Genomic DNA, 23,162 nt, shown 5'->3' with positions numbered 1-23,162 from the left:
TGGATTCTAGTGTGAGGTGGTAGGTGACAAGTAGGGGTGTGCAGTCGGAGGGAGGGGGGTTATTTCTGTATTTAGCAGGTTCTCTTGGGGTATTTGGGTGGCCTGTTCCTTGAATCGATTTACTTCTCGGGTGGAGTGTTCTTGTTTGGGGAAGGCAGTTTTTTGCCAGCCAACCAGGATGAGGGTGGTCTAGCCTAGTGTCCAGAGCAGGCAGCAGGCCAAGTGGCTGGAGCCAGAGCTGTAGTCAGAGCTGGAGCCAGAGCCAGGGTCAAGACCAGAAGTCAGGAACTGGATATAAGAGTCAGGGGTCGAGCCAGAGTCAATCGTCAGGAGCCAGAGTCCATAGTCAGGAGCCAGAAGCAAGGTTCAAAACCAGAGGTCAGGAACTTGAGCAAGCAGGGTAGCAGGCAAGGATGGGTTCAAGGCAGGGACGGGACAGAGGCAAGGCTGGGTGCAAGGCAGGATCAGATAGGAATAAGGTAGAGCAGGAGCAAGCATGCTGGTGGGCATGAGTGTTGAGAAGCTAGCGAGCTGCTGCTGTAGCTGGCTTAAGAACCAGCCTGCTGGCCTCGGAAGCCAATGAGGTTCTGGGGTTATCAGGCAGCTGTTGCAGGCCAGCTGTACTGATGAGGCTGCTTGGAAACTAGCTCTGCTGCAGGCCCCAATTCCTGATAGTTTTGAGTGTGCTATGGTGTGTATCCTGGACTCTCTCCTTGGAGCATGTTCTGTGGTGTCTGAGTGCCTGGCCGTAGGTAACAGATTTCTCGGTGTGTTTGGGGTGGTTCCTGGATCTATGAAGGTAGGTGTGGTGATCCGTGGGTTTCTGTGTATAGTTGTCTGTAGGGTTCCATTGTTGAAGCTGATCGTGGTGTCCAGGAAGTTGATGCTAGCGTGGGAGCGTTCCAGAGAGAGTTTAATGGATGGGTGGCGGTTTCTGAAGTTATGGCAATCTGAGGGAGTTTGTCATCCATCCAGAGGATGAAAATATCATCAACTTATCTAAAGTATATCATCGGTTTTGTGGTGTGTTTGTCCAGCCATTCTTCTTCAAGGCAGCCCATGAAGAGGTTGGCATACTGGGGAGGTGTCCTAGCACCCATGGTTGTTCCCATGGCTTGGACAAAGTGTTCGTTGTTGAATGTAAAATTGTTGTGGGTGAAGATTGAAATGGATGAATCTGGCAATGTGTTTGGGATGGCTCTCAGAGGGTTGTCCATTGTCTTGTAAATATTACAGTCAGGCAGCTATGCTGTCACTGTGAGGGATGTTGGTGTATAGAGAAGTGACATCCATGGTGGCAAGGACGGTTTTCTGAGGGAGGTGGTTAATGTTGCAGAGTTTATGGAGGAAGTCAGTTGTGTCCTGGAGGAACCTGGCCCTTTGTGTGGTGAGTGGTTTGAGGATGGTTCCTATGCGTCCTGATATTCCTTTAGTAAGAGTGCTATGGCCAGATATGATGGTTCTGCCCGGGTTCCCTTGTTTATGTATCTTGTGAAGTATATAGAAGGTCTTTAGGGTGCATTCATGGAGGATGAGATTGTAAAGTTTCTATTGGAGTTGTTTGGGGAAATATTTGATGATATCCTCAACTTTTTGGGTAAACTCTGGTGTGGGGTCTTCTTTGAGTTCTTTATACTGTAGTAGCTGGAGTCAGAGAATTGTTGGTTGGTCTTAACAGTTGAGGACTATGATGGCACCCCCTTTGTCTGCTGGTTTGATTGCTCTCTGGTGGTGAGATTTCAGGGACTGTATGGCTGTCCTCTTGGTGGTGAAGAGATTTTGGTGGATGTGAGTTTAAAGATTTTTACAGTCAGGTTTTTTCCTGAAGCAATCAATATAATGATCAAGCGTGTGGTTTCATCTGCTCTACGGTATCCAGTCAGATTATTCTTTTTCTTATGATAGTTAGTGGGGACCTGGTAATTGTGAGTGGTGTCATTTTTGTGAAAGAATTCTTTGAGGCGGAGTCTGTGGAAGAATTCTTAAGAACATAAGAACGGCCATACTGGGTCAGACCAACAGTCGATCCAGCCCAGTATCCTGTCTTCTGACAGTGGCTAATGCCAGGTGCTCCAGAGGGAATGAAAAGAAAGGTAATCATCAAATAATCCATCTCCTCCTGTTGCCCATTCCCAGCTTCTGGCAAACAGAGGCTAGGGACATCATACCAGCCCATCATGGCTAATAGCCATTGATGGACCTACCCTCCATGAACGTATCTAGTTCTTCTTTGAACCCTGGTATAGTCTTGGCCTTCACAACATCCCCTGGCAAGGAGTTCCACAGGTTGACTGTGTGTTGTGTGAAGAAATACTTCTTTTTATTTGTTTTAAACCTGCTGCCTATTAATTTTATTTGGTGACCTCTAGTGCTTGTGTTATGTAAAGGAGTAAATAACACTTCCTTATTTACTTTCTCCATAACAATCATGATTTTATACACCTCTATCATGTCTCCCCTTAGTTGACTCTTTTCCAAGCTAAAAAGTCCTACTTTTATTAATCTTTCCTCATATGGAAGCTGTTCCATATCCCTAATCATTTTTGTTACCCTTTTCCAATTCCAATATATCTTTTTTGAGATGGGGTGAGCACATCTGCGCACAGTATTCAAAATGGATTCATATAGAAGCAATATGATATTTTGTCTTACTATCTATCCTTTTCCTAATGATTCCCAACATTCTGTTCACTTTTTTTGACTGCCACTGCATATTGAGACGATGTTTTCAGAGAGCTATCCACAGTGACACCAAAATCTCTTTCTTGAGTGGTAACAGCTAATTTAGACCCCATCATTTTATATGTATCATTGGGATTATGTTTTCCAATGTGTATTACTTTGCACGTATCAACATTGAATTTCATCTGCCATTTTGTTACCCAGTCACCCCGTTTTGTGAGATCTTTGTAACTCTTCTCAGTCTGCTTTGCGCTTAACTATCTTGAGTAGTTTTGCATCCTCTGCAAATTTTGACCCCTCACTGTTTACTCCTTTTTCCAGATCATTTATGAATATGTTGAATAGGACTGGTCCCAGTACAGACCCCTAGGGGACACCACTATTTATCTCTCTCCAATCTGAAGACTGACCATTTATTCCTACCCTTTGTTTCCTATCTTTTAACCAGTTACCGATCCATGAGAGGCCTTTCTCTCTTATCCCATGACTGCTTATTTGTTTAAGAGCCTTTGGTGAGGGACCTGGTCAAAGATTTTCTGAAAGTTCAAGTACACTATATCCACTGGATCCCCTTTGTCCACATGCTTGTTGATCCTCTCAAAGAATTCTAATAGATTTATGAGGCGTGAATTCCTTTTACAAAAGCAATGTTGACTCTTCCGCAACAAATCCTGTTCCTCCATGTATCTGATACTATAATTTAACCAGTTTACCCGGTACTGAAGTCAGGCTTATCAGCCTGTAATTAGCAGAATCACCTCTGGAGCCTTTTTAAAAAATTAGTGTCACATTAGCTATCCTCCAGTCATCTGTTACAGTAGCTTATTTAAATGATAGATTACATACCACAGTTAGTAGTCCTGCAATTTCATATTTGAGTTCCTTCAATACTTTTGGGTGCCACCTGGTCCTGGTGACTTATTCCTGTTTAATTGATCAATTTGTTCCCAAACCTCCTCCACTGACACCTCAATATAGGACAGTTCCTTAGATTTGTCATCTAAAAAGAATGCCTCAGGTGTGAAGACTGATGCAAAGAATTCATTCAGCTTCTCCATAATGACCTTATCTTCCTTGAGTGCTCCTTTAGCTCTCGAACATCAAGAGGCCTCTCTGGCTGTTTGGCTGACTTCCTGCTTCTGATGTAATTTAAAAAAAATGTTGCTGTTAGTTTTTAAGTCTTTGGCTAATTGCTCTTCAGATTCTTTTTTGGCCTGCCTGATTATATTTTTACACTTGAGTTAATGCAATGACTAAACAGCTAGTTCTGTTTATTAGATCCATTTATAAGGCACCCATCAATCTGGTATCAGGGTTCACTTTACATAGCATGGATTATGAGCCATTAACAATCCCAAATTTAGGGCCATATGGTCGCATGGTTGTTAATTTTTTTATGCAGTCCTTACTCTGGCAAAGTCTAATTCAACTGAATGACCATGAGGACTAAGTAAAATAAACAAACTGTGGTGTTTAGATGCTGCATGTAATTATTAGAACTGGGAGCACTGGCTGCTGGGACTCTGAAAGGACAGGAAATAGGAAGGATGGGGGGAAGTTGAGGAGGCGGAGTGAGAGCTACCGAGGGTGCAGCAGCAGCTTGGTAAAGAGGTTTCCACTCTAAAAATAAAGTCCTGTTGAAGTTTGTTAGTACCTTGCCCGGTTGCTACAACATTTTGGCGATGAGGATGGATCTTCTGCCTCTGAACCCACCTGCACCCTTTCAGCAAACCCCAGGTGAGCCTCCAATTGCTTTTACTGTCTGAATCCATATGTTTGAAACTTACCTGCTTGCAATCACTGCTACAGAGATTTCTGAAGTAAGAAAGTGTGCTCTGCTAATCCACTGCCTTGGAGCAGAAGGGCAGCGTATATTTTACACTTTTCCCCTTGCAGATGATAAATATGAGACTGCACTCACTGCATTAAAGAACTTTTTTGTGCCCAAAGTGAATGTAGTAGCTAATCGCTACAGATTTCGCCAGCGTGAGCAGAAAACGGGGGAGACTATAATGCAGTATAGTGCTTCCCTGAGGAGTCTGTAACTGGTGACTTTGGGAATATGGCAGATGAGGAGATTAGAAACCAGCTCATTGAGAAAACAACCGTGCTTAGTGTAAGAGAACGCTTACTTCTAGAACCACAATTTACACTAGAAAAAGCAATAACCATTGCTACTCATATTGAGTCAGCTACAGCTAAAGCCAAAATAATGAGCATGGATCCAGGAGGCACAGTCCAGGCTGTGACTCCGTTGCAGAAAAGTTCACTATCGCTGCAGACAAATGATTACAAGAGGAAAACTAATGGAAAACCACTGAATCAGCAAATTCAAAATACAGTAAAAGCATGCTTTCACTGTGGATCCCCACAACACCTTGCAAGCTACACAGGATGTCCGGCAAAAGTAGCTCAGTGCAATCATTGCAAAAAGATTGGGCATTTTGCTAAAGTATGTCACAGCAGCCAGTTCAATCAACAGGTGCATGCAGTTACAGTACCAGATGTTACTGTACTGAGCGTGGACAAAATCATTACTGCACATATTCCAGAACAAATAAAGTGCACTGTAAATGTTTCCGCCATACCTTCAGGCAAATCATACTCTATTCAGCTAATGTTGGACACTGGCTCAGCAGTATCTATACTACCTGATTCCATCTATTTGCATTACTTTAAAGATGTGCCTCTTACTGAACCCAAACTTCACTTGGTGTGCTATTTGAAAAACCATATTCCAGTACATGGCTGCCTGCCAGCAATAGTTACTTTTGGTGATCGCTGTGTAACTGCAGAGTTCTACATTGTCCACAAAGGCACTCCTATCTTTGGCTGAGATTTACTGGCTGCTTTAAATCTCAGGGTAGTTAATGGACGAATTGATCTTCCTCAGCAAAGCATTCTTGCGGTACACACACCAGTTTCAGCTGGGACCCAACACCAGGTTGAGGAGAAACTCGGCTGTGCTTATGGGTTTCTGCATAAAGTTAAAATGCGAAATAATGTGATGCCTGTATGACAGAAGTTACGGTGCTTACCATTTTCAGTCAGGGAAGCTGTTTCAGAGGAACTTAAAACATATTCAAAAGGACATTACTGAAGAGAGAGACTCCTCGGAATGGGTTTCACCTATAGTAGTGACGCAGAAGAAGGTTGGAGGCATTCGCCTTTGTGTGGACTTAAGGGAGACGAATAAAGCTATTGTGATTAACAGCCATCCTTTTCCTCACATAGAAGTATTTGCAGAACTCCATGGAGCAATGATGTTTTCTACTCTTGATTTGCAGACCTGATACTACCAGGTTATGTTGCATGAAGATAGCAGAGACCTCACAGCATTTATTACACGAGGGACTATTTAGTTTTAAATGTGTTCCATATGGTCTCGCATCTGCCCCAAGCGCCTTCCAAAAAATGTAATTGATTCTGAAGAATCAACATGGAGTTCAGTGCTATCTAGATGATATTATCGTGTTTGGAAATACTTCTGAGGAGCATGACAATAACCTGCAGTCTTTACTAAACTGCATCAGCAAAGGAGGCCTCAAGCTCAATAGGTCCAAATGCAAATTTAACAAACTGAACTCTTCTTTCTGGGGCATACAATTTCACAGGCTGGACTAAAACCTGATCCAGATCATATCCTGGCAATTTCAAATGCTCCTCCTCCAACAGATTTGCAAACCTTATGTTCCTTCTTGGGTCTTACCTCCTGGTATGCAAAATTCATTCCCAATTATGCTTCTGTCATTGAACTGTTACGAGAATTACGATGGAAAAGTTCAACCTTAGCGTGGACAACAGATGCACAAGCTAGTTTCGAAACGGTGAAAAACTTGATTGTACATAGTCCAGTACTTGCACTATTCACTCCTGCATTACCCACAATTGTAACTACCATTGCTTCTGATTATGGACTTGGGGCTGTCCTCACACAACTTCATGAGGACAACTACAGAGAGGACTGTTGCATTTGCTTCAAGGACACTAAGTAATGCTGAGAGGAAATATTCTACAGTCGAAAAAGAAGCACTTGCTTGTGTCTGGGCTACTGAAAAATGGAGAACTTACCTGTGGGGCTGCACGTTCAAGTTGCGCACAGACCACAGCCCTTTGACGATGTTGCTTACCACAAAAGGACTGGGAAGAGCAGGATATCATATTGCTAGATTGTCTGCAAGACTACTCTCTTTCAATTATGAACTGGAATATAAGCCTGGAAACCAAAATGTGGTAGCTGATGGCCTTTCTCTCCTGCCTTTGCCTTCACCAGATGGTCCACTGGAGGATGAGGACGTAGTAGTTGCACTTATTACAAGCGCTCTCACTGCAGTTACAAAAGAACAATTTCAAGCCGCTTGTTCAGCATGCCCAATTCAACAAAAACTATGGGAATTTCTGACAGGATGGCCTAGTAACCCTAAAAACCTTGACCCAGTTTTGTTGCCTTATTTTAGAGTTCGGGGTGAACTTTCTTTGCTCAATGGCTGTGTGCTACAAGGTACACACACTTGTGCCAGAAGAATTACAGTCAAAACTCCTACACCTGGCACACGATACTCATCAAGGAATTGTCAGAACCAAATAGTGACTATGGGATCTGTATTGGTGGCCAGGGATGGACTCTCAAACTGAAGCACTCATAAAATCCTGTGTCACTTGCCAAATGCATGATAAGACAGCAGTGACATGTACCCCTCCATTACAGCCTGTTCCTCTTCCTGAATCTGCATGGGAAAAAGTGACGATTGACATTGTAGGACTCTTTGATACTGCTCCAAGTGACTGCCGTTATGCATCCGATGAAGTGAGCTGTAGCTCATGAAAGCTCATGCTCAAATAAATTGGTTAGTCTCTAAGGTGCCACAAGTACTCCTTTTCTTTTTGCGATTACAGACTAACACGGCTGTTACTCTGAAACCTGCCGTTATACCATCACTTTAATAGACTATTTCAGTAAATGGCCTGAGGAAGCATTTACATCGCAAATCTCTTCTGCTACAGTAATTAAGTTCCTCTCTTCAGTTTTTAGCAGGGAAGATAACCCCAAAGAAGTGGTTTCAGATAATGGTAGTCAATTTACTTCCCTGGAGTTTGAAACTTTTCTCGCAGAGAGGGACATTTTACACAGAAGGTCATCCTTATATTACCCTCAAGCCAATGGGGAAATCGAACAGTTTAACAGAAGTTTGAAAGAGAGTTTGCAAACGGCTAAACTGGAAGGGCGATTGTGGATACCCTTCACTACTGATTTCTTGCAAGCATACCGGGCTACACGACATGCCACAATGCAAAGATCACCCGCAGAGTCACTGCATGGGAAACAGATAAATACTAAACTGAACATTGCTGGATTGTTAAAGGCACGACCTGATGCCCCAACCGATGTGAGGAAAAACAGTTGAACAGAACCAAGCAAAGTCTAAGGCTTTCACAGACAAGTGGCGGGGTGCTAAGGATGCAAAGTTTGAGTGTGGTTCCTTCGTTAGAATACGGAAACCTGGAATTTTATGCAAAGGGGACCATAAATTCACAGCTCCTCTTAAAATCATAGAGAAGAAGGGACCTTACACCTATCGACTTTGTGATGGGCGGGTATGGAATGCTTCTTATCTTGCACCTGCCGATGCATCAAGAGGAGATTATGCCAACTCCCAGTCTGCATTGGATGACTTCACTGTAGTATCAACACAACAAGACATTGCACTGGAATTGGGGCTTCAAAGACAGCCTGTCAGACCCAGACGACCACCTGTCTGGACTAGAGATTATGTTATATAGTATCTATAGTGTTTTCAGTGTAATATTTCTGCCAACAGTATAGTGTCTTGTTTCATATTTGTTCCTGTGGTTAGAACAACAATGTTTATTTTAATTAGAGTTTCTTAAGAGAGGAGGGAATGTGGTGTTTAGATGCTGCTTGTAATTATTAGAACTGGGAGCACTGGCTGTTGGGAGTCTGAAAGGACAGGAAACAGGAAGGGGGGGGGGGAAGTTGAGGAGGCGGAGTGAGAGCTACCGAGGGTGCAGCAGCAGCTTGGTAAAGAGGTTTCCACTCTAATTTAAAGTCCTGTTGAAGTTTGTTAGTACCTTGCCTGGTTGCTACAACACAAACAAAAAGGAATCCGTTGCTTTATGGAACTCATCCTTTTTAGGACCTTATGAATTAAAATCATCACCTACATATTCCCATGGTTTTAAAGAACAGAAGGTAGGAAAAAACTTGACTGCATGGAATTCCAGGGCCAACAGCTAACTGAAAAGCCAGTACGAACAGGTGTATCTTGTAAGGGACTTTAAGGACCTGGATCCAGCAAAGCACTTAAGAACGTGAGTTGTTCTTTTTGTCAGTGGAACCACTTGCAGGCTTAAACCGAAGAATGTGCTTTGCTGGATCTGTGCCTTACTGTGCCCAGGTTTTGGCTTAGGCATACATACAGCAGGAGTAGATCTTCTTGGAGCACCAGCTTCCAGGAGCTTTCCCTTTGGGACAGGGTGATGGAGTACACCCAGTGTCTGTAATTGTGGTGGTGGATAAGAGGAGAAGAGGGAGGTGATGTACAGGATGGTGGGAATTACATATTCTGAAGAGTGTAGTTGTAGCTGTGTCAGTCCCAGGATATTAGAGAGACAAGGTGGGTGAGGTCGTATCTTTTAGTGGACCAACTTCTGTTGGTGAGAGAGACAAACTTTCAAGCCACACAGAGCTCTCCTCCAGGTCTGGGAAAGGCACTCAGAGCTGAAGAAGAGCTCTCTGTAGCTCAAAAGTTTGTCCCTCTCATCAGCAGAAGTTGATCCAGTAAAAGATACGACCTCACCCACCCTGTCTCTCTAGTATTGGGAGGAGGGTATATGAGAGTCCAAAGGTGTCTGAACTAGAATAATTTACAGAGGAAGGAGGTCTAAGGAAGAGTGGAGTAAAGCAGAGCCTATTTTACCATATGCCTGTTTGTACCCTCCTGCTACTGCTTGTTCTGATACAGCTCTTGCTTCCATCCCCTTAGTGGGTGAGTTACACCTGTGAGACCCAAACTGAGTTGGCCAAATTGTAAAACCAGCTACTGTGTGAGAGGGAGTAAATTACACATTGTGAAGTGGGTGTGAGTCTCAGCAAGCCTGGCTTGGTTTAATTTACATGTTGAAAGGGCTGGAAAAAGGTGTGAATTAGACGTGGTCTCTCCCGACCTAAACTCCCCTCTGAACATGACCCACTTTGCTAAAACTTGGGCTTAAGTCATTTCGGCCATTCTAGTTGGTGGCCAACATTTTGAACTTTACCTGGAAATGGATTTGCAGTGAGGGCAGGGTATGAGCCACTGGGGAAATATGCTTCCTCCATCTGCCTCACTCAGAAGGCAAGTATTGTAGCTACATTCTGCACTAGCCAAAGCTTTCAAAGGGCCATCAAGGCTAGTCCTCGGCAGGGGGTCTTGCAATATCAAGTCCCCAGCAATGTGGTGGTCCTATTTTTATCAAGTTTCATAAAGCAATGGGACAATATTTTTAAATATAGTTCCCTAAAGTTAGGTTCCTACGTCCTTATTTAGACAGGTGCTGGGTGCTCAGGTTACTTAGATACCTAAATGAGGACTTAGAAATGGACTCAGTCAAAATGGTTTATTCAAAGATTTTTTTTCCTACTAACATGGTCTTTTTTTGTTTTGCTGAAGATTTGGGCTTTAAAAATATGTGCATATCCTGAAAAACTGAAAACTTTCTAGCTTTATAAATAAAGGTTCTTTATTTTCTTTTAATTTAGGATTTTTTCCTTCTCCAGCCTTTCTTCCCTTTTGCCTCTTTTCCCTTTTACAATTGGAAAAACACTGCACGTGTTAGTTTATATTTTTTCATTACACAAATAGAAGTTCTACTTCTTTCTTGGTGCCTAAATTTCAACAACAGCAAACATTTTTGTGGAGGGGAGGGGATTTCCCCCCTGAAATACACATACCATTTTTCGACAAGCTCTACTTAGGCACCCTAACGTTAACTAACTGAATAGTTCTTGTTTCTCTAAAAACATGGCTACTAATCTGTTCTGTCACAATGAGGGCTCGCTGTAGAAGTGAAAATGCTATTCTGCATGTTTCAGAGTAGCAGCCATGTTAGTCTGTATCTGCAAAAAGAACAGGAGTACTTGCGGCACCTTAGAGACTAACAAATTTATTTGAGCATAAGCTTTCGTAGCATGTGTTACTCAAATGTGACAAAAGAGTATCCTGTTGACCCCTGCACACAGCATGGAGCTAGACTGGAATTATAACCCCAAACAGCAAAACCAAATGCCTCCCTGCAGCTCAGCCACCCGGGGAAATGTGGCTGAACAATGGAGGAAGTTGGCATGATGATGACTGATTTATTTAGCTGTTGAGTTGGAGGTTTATAATACACTCAACTTTCAGTATAAAGCTGTAGGATATAACCGAGTTGTGGTTTTACAGAGACTTGATGCACACTGTACCCTAAGAAAGACAGTAACATGCAAAAGGCATCATTTCTTTATTTGTGTCTTAAGTTCATTCAGTATTTGGGAAAGTACTTGAATATATGCTTAAAGTTAAGCACATGCTTAAGTGTCATTGAAGTCCATGGAACATACACATCTGTTTAAAGTTAAGCATATGTTAAGGTGCTTTTCTCAGATGAGATGCTGTACCGAATCAGGGCCTTAGTCAGTTACCTGTGTTTATATAGGTCTCTCACTTAGCAACAGGGGAGAGAAAAATAGTCACAAAAACCAGGGAAATGTAATTTAGGTCCCAGAGTTAGCAGATCCAGTGTGGTATCTGAAACTACTTATTAATCAATTTTTTTTGTAGTTGCCATGATTTCAAGTTGACAGTGTTCCTTTAACTAAAGCAATACATATCTCCAGAACTGCAAATATACACCCAATAGTTGCCTTAGTTTACAGTTCTTTTCAATTTCTTCTTCTTTTTTTTTTTTAATGGAAAGTACTTTTCCTGATGACATCCATACCAGCTGCTTTTTCATTTTCCTCTTGGGTTATCAGGGTGCAAGATGTAATAAACATTCCCTTGCATACAAGAGAGCCTGGGGAAAAGGTACCAGGAAGGATCTTTTTGCAAAAAAGGGCAAAAGCAGGTCATTTGCCTGCAGGTCTAATGGATGCCCCAAGTGCAGCCATTGGACTGTTCACTGGAGCAGGGTCCCAAGTCAGTAGTGAGAAGAGGAAAGACTAGAAAGAAACTTTTTGGAACTGACCTGAGGCTCTGTTCCAGACAAATTTGTTACAGGAGCCCCTGCCAATGTATGGCTAGAAAAGATGCACAAGAAACCCAGGTATAAGTGGAGACAGAAAATGTAAAATAAGCTAAATGGCATGAAGAGCAATTACCAATAAATTGGGATATCAGATCTGGAGTGTATGATTGAAATGGAATCTTATCTTGGTTACACAGCTGTAAATCCAGAGTCATTCCACTGACTTAAAGAAAATTAAATCAGTGGAATGACTCTGGATTTACACGGGTATAACTGAGATCAGAATCTGGCCCTCAGAAAAGCCTTAAGCGGTCCATAGTTGATATCCCAAGAGGCAGTTGTTTAAAACATGCCATCAACTGGCGGGAGGGAAGAATCAAACAAAAAACTGTGCATGTGTGAATTATGATTTTTCAAACCCTCACAACTAGACTACATCAAAATGAATCTTCCCAGGGATACTGAAAACCGCTCTTCTCCAGTGGGCTATTTCCCTCCCAAATTTCAGCTTCTCACCTGCACCTGCTCTGGAGCTTCGGCTGTTCAAAAAACAAAATGCAAAATGTTTTTATAAAGGGGAAAGTGCAGTTAAAAAAAAAACAAACCCTCTCCTTGTTCCCCAAAGTGTCTGACCCATTTCTCTCGGAATTTGTGAAAACATGCATTGGCCCAGAAAACTTCAGCTGCAGGGTGAAAGTTTTAGAAAGTCAGTTTTGAACAACTGAAAGCAGGGAATAGGAATGGAAACACTTAGGTGACCTTAACAGTGGCTGCCACTAATCGTACTGCTGTCATGAAGCTATAATGCAATGAAGCATCTGTCAAATTGGTTGCATTAGGGATAAAGATCGTGGTTGTTTAAATCCTGAAGTAAAATTCCCTCTTCAGGAACTAACATACTTGATTAGTGTTTTGTCCTCAATGGCTGACACACCAAGGAAGCATCCAGATGAACTCTCTACAGCAGTGCACAATCGGATTATACCTGATTATATTTCTTTGGGAGTCTCTTCCATTTGATTTCTGACGTGCTTGTGATCTCCTTTGTGCATAGTCTGAGTGAGGACTACTCTTTCCTGCCCTTTCAATTAGGAGAGGTGCAGGCCCCAGGTGGACCATCCTACACTAGTTGTGTTTATCTGAGTTCTGCTGAGGATGTTCTCTATTTCTGGGCTGCCTGAAGCCCACAAATTGTTGCTGTCACCCTCTTTCCCTCCATTTTGTTTGCTTAAGGCAAATGGTGTTGCTGTGGAGTCATTACTGGCTGGCATTAGCAGTGTCTCAATTAGTAAAGGGGGTGTATCTGCTTCCAGAAAGCATGCAGAGGTCCCTCCTCGCTCAGGGATCCATCAGCTGATGCCAAAATGCTTTCCCATTACCACCCAGCCTCCATCTTCTCAAAGAGAAAGTGATTGAGGAGGCCACCAGCTCAGTCCTGGCTTAAGACGTTGCTTTGGAGTGGAGAACTCACTTGTCAAACTTCCAGATGATCTGCTCCTGGCTACAGCTCTTGAGCAGTTCCGCACTGAGACCTCTCAGCTGATTTTGATGCATCCGCCATGGTATGATGCCTTGGCAAATAAGAGGCCTTGCTGAGATGTCTGGAGCTGTTCTCTGAGATGGAAGCTAATCAGTGGGGTTGGCCAACCATGTGTCAGCAATAAGGTATTTAAGATGGGATGTTCCTGAAGAACAGGTTTCTGTAGACATGCAACCTCTTGGGGCACGTCTACAGGGCAGTTGGGAAGCATGCTCCCAGCTGCAGTGTAGATACACTCTTGGGGAGATCATTTCTAAACAGAGGATAGATTGTCATCAGTACGATGATGGTGCCCAGCTACACTGTAGATCTCTGCCCTGTCCATAGCCCATGGTGACTGTACAACATCAACACACACCCTTCTCACTATGGGAGCCTTTATTCCCTTCTCTTGTGATCCATTTTGTCCCCTTTATAAACTGGATCCATTTGTTTGTAAGTGTTTGTAAAATGTCACCCTCTTAAACTTTTTATTAAATTATGTTACATGGGTATATTCTCTTGTATGTAGTACACAGGGAAATGGAAGCTATCATGTGTAATTAATAACACTCATAATTGGTAATTAATATTTTAGTATTACTTTCAATTTAAAAGCTATAAAGAAAGCAATTGAACCAAATGATTAGTTACATTTTATAGTGATAGTAGGAAAAAAAGACTCAGAACAAGCTCTAGATCCAAAGGAACCAATAGGGTACAAAAGAAGAGCAGTTTCCGAACCCGAATGTGGAATAAATATATCTGACACTGGTTGGAGATATAGGACCAATGTTTGCAAGTCAATAGGACTTGTGCTCCTGAGTCATTTGGGTGCTTTTGAAAATCTCACCCACATAGTTAAGTGGGTTTTGGCAAACTTCCCAAAGGGAAGTTCCTAGCCTTTTGCCACATCCTTTGGTAGATCCTGCATCCTTAGGAATTTCCTTTAACACCTTTGTAGTGTTCCATTAGACATTAACAGAGTTATTAGAAGAAAGAACTAGTACTGATGTCTTGATGTAATTCTTAAAGGAGGAAAATTAGTGATAACATTCAATGTGTGGGGGAAAATGCCCTTTCACATTCAAGTGTGGAATTACACAAATGAGAGACAGAAATCCAGTACTGGCCTTACTTGCTTACACTGATTGCTCAGGTTTGAAATGTTCAGTGTCTGTCATAATTGGGAAAGGAACTAGGACATCCTGGGTATGTCTGGCTGGATCACCTGATCTCTTTTAGTCTGAAAACAAAGACTTTTTTCCAATGGTTGACTCATATTCAGGCTAGTTTGACTCTTCTGTATGATGCAAAACAATGATTCATCCTCTGTCTATATTGGCAAGTCACAGATTTCCTGATCGGTATTTTCAGATACTGCTCCAGAATGGGGTGTATGTGGGGAGGGTGGAGCTGAGCATGTTATGAGTCCAAATTACCTAAAACCAAATGAGTTGTTCAAGCTGTCAGAAACAGAGGCAAGAAAACAAAGGATAATAAGGAGGCGCCATATCTGGTGGTATCAACATGTAGAAGTGCTCTGAAAGGCTGATGAGGCTTTCCCAGTACAGTTAGCAGTGATTCTGCCAGCTGGGAGTTGATGGCTTTTAAATAGATGGACAAAAGCTGAGAGAAAATATCTATACATCTATAGTTCTAGACATTTACACTGATGTGGGTGGGGATGTGTGTAAAGTCTTTGAACCCGATCCTCATCTGGCGTGAATCAGCACAGCTTCTTTGTCTTCAGTGGAGCAGTATTGATTTACACCAGCTGAGGATCTGGACCTAACTTCTGCAGCAAGGCTCCCAGGTGTCTGTGCAGCACATCAGTGCCGAATTCTGCGTCCGCCTCAGACCAACTCAGGATGGAGGGGTTTATGGAATCTGATATGAAGGAAAGTAATCCAATGCGTGCAATTTCCCCTGCACCATTTATTGTGTCAAATTTGAGATATTCTGTGCTGACCCCGGGTTTTCAGTTGACAGCAGATGGCAGTTTTTGCTAACGACTGTGCAGAAATTCATGGTAGAAGGGGTCTAGGTGGAAACCTGGAGGTCTGGATAGCTACACAGGAGATAGTCATGGTACTGGGGCACTTGGAAGGAGTGGGGATGATTTAGGATTTGGACAGCCCAGAGGAGATTGAGGGCTCTGGCAGCAGGGAGGAGATGTTTTTCTCTTTTCTCATTGGCAGAAGAGATGATCTGACATATTTTGGAGGGATTAAATTCCTAGCTCCCTACCCCAGCAACACTTGACAGCATCCAGCCAACCCATTGCTATTAGTCACTGTATTATTGGTATTGCGTAGGCACCAAGAGATTGCACCCAAGACTGAAGCTCCATGGTGCAGGGCACTGTACAAACACTTAGCAAGAGAGGCCCTGCCCTACAGAGCTTCAAAGCGTAGGATCCGCCATTACACGCAACAAAGCTGGCTCAGCACCTCAGCTCCCTGTTTCTACTAACACGATCAGCAATGAAGCAGTTAACATGTTAAAGGTTTTCTTTCCAACCATAAGGGCAAGAAACATAATTAGTCAAAAGTGAAGGTTTAGTTTATAGGGCCCAATTCTGCAGCAGTGGGATGGCTCTGTGGAAAAAAAAATCTCTGGCTGCAGAATTGCAGGAAATGCAGCCCCTTGCTATATATATGCAAATCCATCCTCCATTTAAACTGTGGTGATAAGCAGGTAATGAACTGCAGAGCTATGTGATAAAGTGCGTTTAGCATACACCTTCAATTGCCTCACCTGTGTGTACTAATCCATCTCCTGCTGAACTACTGCTAACATTCCAAACCCCTGAGCAACTTCCAACAGCTGCCACTAAAAAAATAAAACCACTAAAAAACCTGCCAGAAAGTGTTCCTCGTCTTTCCCCCAAATGTGCAGTTTTCACCGCAAAATTATGCTGGCTGAGTACAGGCAATATTCAGGCCTGCACCAATGTCAGATTTAGTGTCTGATAGCTCATGACAATTCAGCTAGGAACAGGAGCTTTATATCCCTGAGTAGGAAAGATCCCCAGCTTTCCAGTGGGGCACATAGCACTTGTTTCTTGACCTGAACGGTTCCAAGATATCAGACCTTTAAATGTTCTTTTTGTTCGTTGTTCTTTTTCTCTCCTTTGGCAGGCTGTACAGTTAGACATGGTTCCAAGCTAAGACATGGTTTAGCTTGGAAGGCTAAAAGATATGAAAAATCTTTAATAATACACAGTCTTAAAACTCCGTGAAGCATTTGTAAAGCAGTTTTTCTGTAATACATGTGGAGAATCCATAGTGGTATGAACGCTTTATTGGTACTCGTGTGATGACCTGCATAGGTGAGTCGAGATGCGGATTTATGGCTTATATTTATGGATTTATGGCTTATACAACCATCTATAACCCACTAACAACGCCCCCCAGCCAAGCTGTCTATCCCTCCTCCCTTCCTTTCCCCCCATGACGTGAGGGGTATTAACAGACCACTTCACCTAAATGAGCCCTTGAAATATGTGTTAACTGCATATGCTAACCAATCTGTTCCACCTTGCATTTTGCTGTGATGCTGGGAGTATCTTTCCCAGACCTGAAGGAGAGCTCTGTATGACTCGAAAGCTTGTTTCTCTCACCAACCGAAGTTGGTTCAATAAAAAATATTACCTCCCCCACTTTGTGTCTCTGATATCCTGGGACCAACACGGCTACGACAGCACTTCACAGCTGACTGATGGCTTTGCAACTTCTGAGTAATGCAGTGATCCTGAACTCATGCTGATCAGACTTTGTATCAGGCCACATTGTAATATATGTGCTTGCACTCTCTCGGGCCGGTCTTACGCTACTGCCCTTTTCAACCGGACAGGGCCCAAATGTAGGATGCAATGTGTGACAAACACCAGCAAACATCACATTTTGTGGGATTGTTTCCTTTAGTGTAAATAAACCTCTGATGTAAATAGTTTTTGACAATAAAAATGAAGGGGCAGCAGGTTGGTGTGGAAGGCAGGGACGTTGTGTGTGGGGAGGGCGTCTGACTGAAATCAATGGGACTTTGGCCACTGCCTTCAGTGGGAGCTGGAGAGGCTATTCTTTCAGGACAGTCACTTGTGTGTGTGGTCCTGTTGGGATCCAGGAAGCCTGCCCACTACTAAAGGACCTCCCCCAGCCTAAGGGGAGGATCCACAGGTCCAGGATTCCAAATAATTGCGGGGGACAACTAATGAGATAACAGGAACAGGAGTGAGGTCACAGGGCTAAACGAAGGGAACTGGACGGGGACACTGAACAGAGAACCCTGGACAGTGCCCACTGCTCCTCGAAGGTGTCAAGGGAGCCAGCGGACGCCGCCCAGAGGAACTCCGCCCGGATGCATGAACGGACCGAGGAGCGGAAATAGGCCCCACAGTCACAGGAAACCCCATCGGCCAGCCTTCTCTCCCTGGTTTTGTAGATGGCCATTTTGGCCAGGGCTAGGAGGAGGTTGACAAGGAGGTCCCTAGAATGCTGGAGGCCCTTTTCCCTCTGAGCTGAGAAGGGGTTACCTCAGGTCAACTAGGGACACCTGAGTCCAATTAAGGGCTGCCTGTGACCTTTACATCTGTCTTCTGGTGAGAGAGGAGGAGAGGTGGGGGACAAGGTGCAGCAGGGAGAAGAGGCTTCTCCTGAAGGGGAAGGCTGCTCTCCTCCCTTTAGAGGAAACAGTGGAACTAGGGACTGGCACCCAGAGGGCAGCATAATGGGATGACACCCCCAAAAAGGGGCAGGGAAAGATATTCCCTTGTTGTGTTCCAAGTTTGTTTCTTTGTTTGGCTGAAGAGTACAGCTTGGGCTTACCCTGAGGCCCCCCGGTACACACTGGAAAATAAAACCCGAGTGAGGAATAAAAACTCGCTGCAGTGGGACTGATTTATTCCAGGACCCCCACCCCCATGGCCAGAGCGGGAGCGTTGAGCCCAGCGAAGTAAAGGAGGGGCCTTGCCACACGTGCATGTTAAGGGTCAGGTAAGCACAGTTCAGTCCTTGTAAAGGCACTCTGTAGGGCAAACTGATCTTAGGAGGCAAGGCTTGCGTGGATTGCAGCACTGTGTGTGATGTAGGAGAGACTTGCATGTATCTAAGAGCCAGGGGATAGCAGTGGGATGGTACTGCAATTACTGGAAATTTTTAAATCAAGATCGGATGTTTTTCTAGAAGATCTGCTCTAGTCCAATCAGGAATTGGTTCCAGGAAGTCCTGTGGCCTGTGTTCTATGGAAAGGCAGATGAGATGATCGGAATTCTTGCTTCTGGTTTTTTATCTATGAATTTGTGAATTGTTACATGAGGAGGCAGCAGGCCTACAGCTGGATACTGTTATAACAGAGTGCCTTGTAAACACACACGCTCCGTTTACACTGAGTATTTTTAACTGGTTTTTTTCCTCCCCTTTCTTTCAACAGATAGACAAGACATTTCAGAATTCTGTTTTAAGAAAAAAATATATCCGGTCACGTGTTATCAGACTGAGGTATGTAAAATTACAGCCAGGAAATCCAGGAGAAGATGTAATGGGGTGTTCATCTTGCCCCAACATCCTGTTCCAGCTCAGACTATCCTGCTGAATAGCCAGTTGTGGTGCCCCCCAAACCTACGGTGATTGCTGTTGCCTGCTAACCCTTGCTCCAGTGGGGCTCCTTGCTGGTGCAGGGGTCTGGCCACACAGAGCTCATTGCAGGACTGTGGCCGTAGGAAGTATGGAAAACAGTCTGTCTAGCTGATAGTCCACCATTACTATGCCTGGAGTTTCCAAGCGTACGATCTGAGTTGCTGGAGGAATTGGAGGGATACACGCTTACATCTCTGGAAGTCGATCCTGAAAGCGCAGTTCATGATGGTCTTTTGACCTTCGGTTAAACAAGGCAGGAATGTAATCTGCTAACCACTAAACCTCATTTGAATTGGTTGGTTGTGGCCTGTAGATGACAGAGAAGATTGGTGAAATTTATGTACACCAAAACTAGGTGCATTGTTTTGCTGGGATCTGCAGTAGGCACTAGCTCATACTGCAAGCACGCCACTGAGCTGTCCAAAACTGAAAGGGAGAGAGTCAAGCCTTTATTCCTTCATTATAATGTAGAATTTTATTTTTCATTTTCAGTTCTCTCCTTAAAGTGTACTATAAGGACTAGGTGCCTGGGCAGTCACAATATTACACTCACTCACATGTACTAAACCCTCAAGACAAACCAAAGCTACTTCATGATCGTATTGGTGTGGGTGGGTCCCTCCTTATATCTCCAGTCTTTGTTATTATCCTGCCTCAGGCCTCGATCCAGGAGACCGCATCAGCAGTTTGAACTCTAGTACTCGTTTATGTGTTTAGCCTGGAGGTTCTTTGGGACAGGGCAGTCATTTGTAATTTGGCCAGGAAGTGCCATGCCTCTCTGTGGTGCACTATAAATCATACCAATGCTCATCACTTACTGAGACAGGCAACACGTCCCCTGTCTCAAAGTGTTTGGCTCTGGATCTTTTAATGTACATTTCCTGGAGTGTGAGGTGGAGCTGATAAGAACATAACATAAGAATGGCCATACTGTGTCAGACCAAAGGTCCATCCAGCCCAGTATCCTGTCTACCGACAGTGGCCAATGCCAGGTGCCCCAGAGGGGGTGAACTTAACAGGTAATGATCAAGTGATCTCTCTCCTGCCATCCATCTCCACTCTCTGACAAACAGAGACTAGGGACACCATTCCTTACCCGTCCTGGCTAATAGCCATTAATGGACTTAACCTCCATGAATTTATCCAGTTCTCTTTTAAATCCTGTTATAGTCCTAGCCTTCACAACCTCCTCAGGCAAGGAGTTCCACAGGTTGACTGTGCACTGTGTAAAGAAGAACTTCCTTTTATTTGTTTTAAACCTGCTACCCATTAATTTAATTTGGTGGCCCCTAGTTCTTATATTATGGGAACAAGTAAATAACTTTTCCTTATTCACTTTCTCCACACATGATTTATATACCTCTATCATATCCGCCCTTAGTCTCCTCTTTTCCAAGCTAAAAAATCCTAGCCTCTTTAATCTCTCCTCATATGGGACCGGTTAATGCCAGTATATCTTTTTTGAGATGAGGGGACCACATCTGTATGCAGTATTCAAGATGTGGGCATACAATGGATTTATATAAGGGCAATAAGATATTCTACGTCTTATTCTCTATCCCTTTTCTAATGATTCCTAACATCCTGTTTGCTTTTTTGACTGCTGCTGCACACTGCGTGGATGTCTTCAGAGAACTATCCACAATGACTCCAAGATCTTTCTCCTGATTAGTTGTGGCTAAATTAGCCCCCATCATATTGTATGTATAGTTGGGGTTATTTTTTCCAATGTGCATTACTTTACATTTATCCACATTAAATTTCATATGCCATTTTGTTGCCCAATCACTTAGTTTTATGAGATCTTTTTGAAGTTCTTCACAGTCTACTTTGGTCTTAACTATCTTGAGCAGTTTAGTATCGTCTGCAACCTTTGCCACCTCACTGTTTACCCCTTTCTCCAGATTATTTATGAATAAGTTGAATAGGACTGGTCCTAGGACTGACCCTTGGGGAACACCACTAGTTACCCCTCTCCATTCTGAAAATTTACCATTTATTCCTACCCTTTGTTCCCTGTCTTTTAACCAGTTCTCAATCCATGAAAGGATCTTCCCTCTTATCCTATGACAACTTAATTTACGAAAGAGCCTTTGATGAGGGACCTTGTCAAAGGCTTTCTGGAAATCTAAGTACACTATATCCACTGGATCCACCCTTGCCCACATGTTTGTTGACCCCCTCAAAGAACTCCAATAGATTAGTAAGACATGATCTCCCTTTTCAGAAACCATGTTGACTTTTGCGCAACAATTTATGTTGTTCTATGTGTCTGACAATTTTATTCTTTACTATTGTTTCAACTAATTTGCCCAGTACTGACGTTAATTGCCAGGATCACCTCTAGAGACTAATGGTACCCATCTCAGTGATTGGAGAGGTATGCCTGCAAGAATTTACCATAATTTCTGTGTGGTTCAGCACAGGAAGTAGGGGTGGGGAAGGAAGAGGAAAAACGCAGTGTGACACGTGTGATAAGATAATCACTTGATGATAATAATAACCTTGATGCTGATGCTAAACAAAACAGCTTGCTGGAAAGGACATTTATAGCTACGGGGTCTAGATTGTGGCAGGGACCATGTGACTGTAAAATGCCTGGTGCCTTTTGAGTGGTTACTTTAGTATAAAGTAATGGGGCTCTCCATTGCCCAGCACCAGCAGATAACAGGAAAACCCAATTCTGGTTTTGAGAAGTGTTCTACTGGCTGCAGATTGTCATTGTGAGGCTGATTCAGTGAATTCTGTATAAGCCGTTTGAATCATGTTTTTTTTTAATGTATTTCCCTTTTCTGTCTATTATTTATTTATATTAAAGTAGCACCTCGAAGCCCTAGTTTTGGACCAGGACCCCATTGTGCTGGGCACTGTGATGGCCAAGATGTTACAGAATTATCAGAAGCTCTCTGTTTCCAATCAGCTTCTCCTTGCAGTCTGAGTTATCCAGTGATACTAAAACACAAAGCTTGTGTATCACAATTCATGCACAGAATCCAGTGTGAAGTAACTGATGTCACCAACTGTAGGTTGCGTCATCACTTAATGAATTGGGAAGGAAGAAGAGGCTGAGTGGAAAGGAGAGAGTCTCTTGACACACCCTCTCTTTTTAATTGGTCAGCAGTCATGGGAAAGTATATACACAAAGAGATTGGTCAGCAGTCATGGGAAAGTATATACACAAAGAGCATGTAGGAATATAAGAGTTACCATACTGGATTAGACCTATGAGTTAGGTAGTTCAATACTCTGCCTCTAGCTATGGCTAGTAACTGATGCTGCTGAGAAAGTAATAAATAAATAATGATAATGAACAAATTCAGTCCTTGTATAACTTTCCTACTTTCAATGGAGTCTATACCTGGGATCCTTTGCTGTCAATTTAGCCTTCACCGTCATTCATATGTGGAGGAGTTTTTTTCCTAATCCTCTCAAGTGATGAGTTTATACCCTGGGGAATAAGTTTTGAGTACCTTACTCAGTGAGCTAGTTTCCACACTAACAAAGATCATGTACATATCAGTTCAAAATTATCCTATTCATTCTAAAATCTAGCCACAGTATTAGTCTGGCAGAACACTGATGTTATTAAAGTTACATTACATGTCTAAATGTTGGCTGGATTAAACCTGTGGTTCTTTAGCATTAACTCATTACTCTTGCCTTTTCCCAGTCTTAAAAAGACCACTGCAATAGTCATTGCAAGTTACAGAGGTGTCTGTATGTGGAACCAGTTATCCACCCGTTCTTCTTAATGATACTGTTATGTTGTTAAAAGCCCCTTATGGGGAGTTGGGGGGAACTTTTCAGTTGTAACTAAAGTGGACCCTTGATTTGTTGGAGAGTTTCAGTGATTACTATGTGGTTTCTGCAGTCCTACACTGCTCCAGGGTTCCCAGGCAGAGACACTGAACTCAGCCTTATCTCCATCCAAGTCTGGGGTGGCAGAATGGTTTTAGTCAGCCCCTCCCCTTCTGCACAGGTTTCTCCTTTGCTAAGGCCTGTAGATTCCTTTATTTGTGAGTTACTGTGGCCCGGACTTTCAAAGCTGGGTGCCTAAAATTAGCCCCCTAATACCATATATAGGCTGCTGGCACCTA

At 43.2% G+C, this 23,162-nt stretch overlaps 1 protein-coding gene across 1 annotated transcript in view; it reads left to right on the top strand.

Moving 5' to 3' along the window:
- LOC144263448 (transmembrane protease serine 11C-like) overlaps window positions 1-23,162 on the top strand; it is a 62,038-nt gene that overhangs the window by 13,451 nt on the left and 25,425 nt on the right. The window contains exon 4 of the mRNA XM_077814321.1: window positions 18,860-18,927. Within this exon, the coding sequence (XP_077670447.1) occupies window positions 18,860-18,927 (68 nt within the window). The remainder of the gene's footprint in view (window positions 1-18,859; window positions 18,928-23,162) is intronic.

Source organism: Eretmochelys imbricata, chromosome 4 (genome assembly GCF_965152235.1).
Source record: "Eretmochelys imbricata isolate rEreImb1 chromosome 4, rEreImb1.hap1, whole genome shotgun sequence".
Taxonomy (NCBI): Eukaryota; Metazoa; Chordata; order Testudines; family Cheloniidae; genus Eretmochelys; species Eretmochelys imbricata.
Note: the sequence above shows the minus strand (reverse complement) of the source record. Positions and strands in the feature narration are given on the sequence as shown.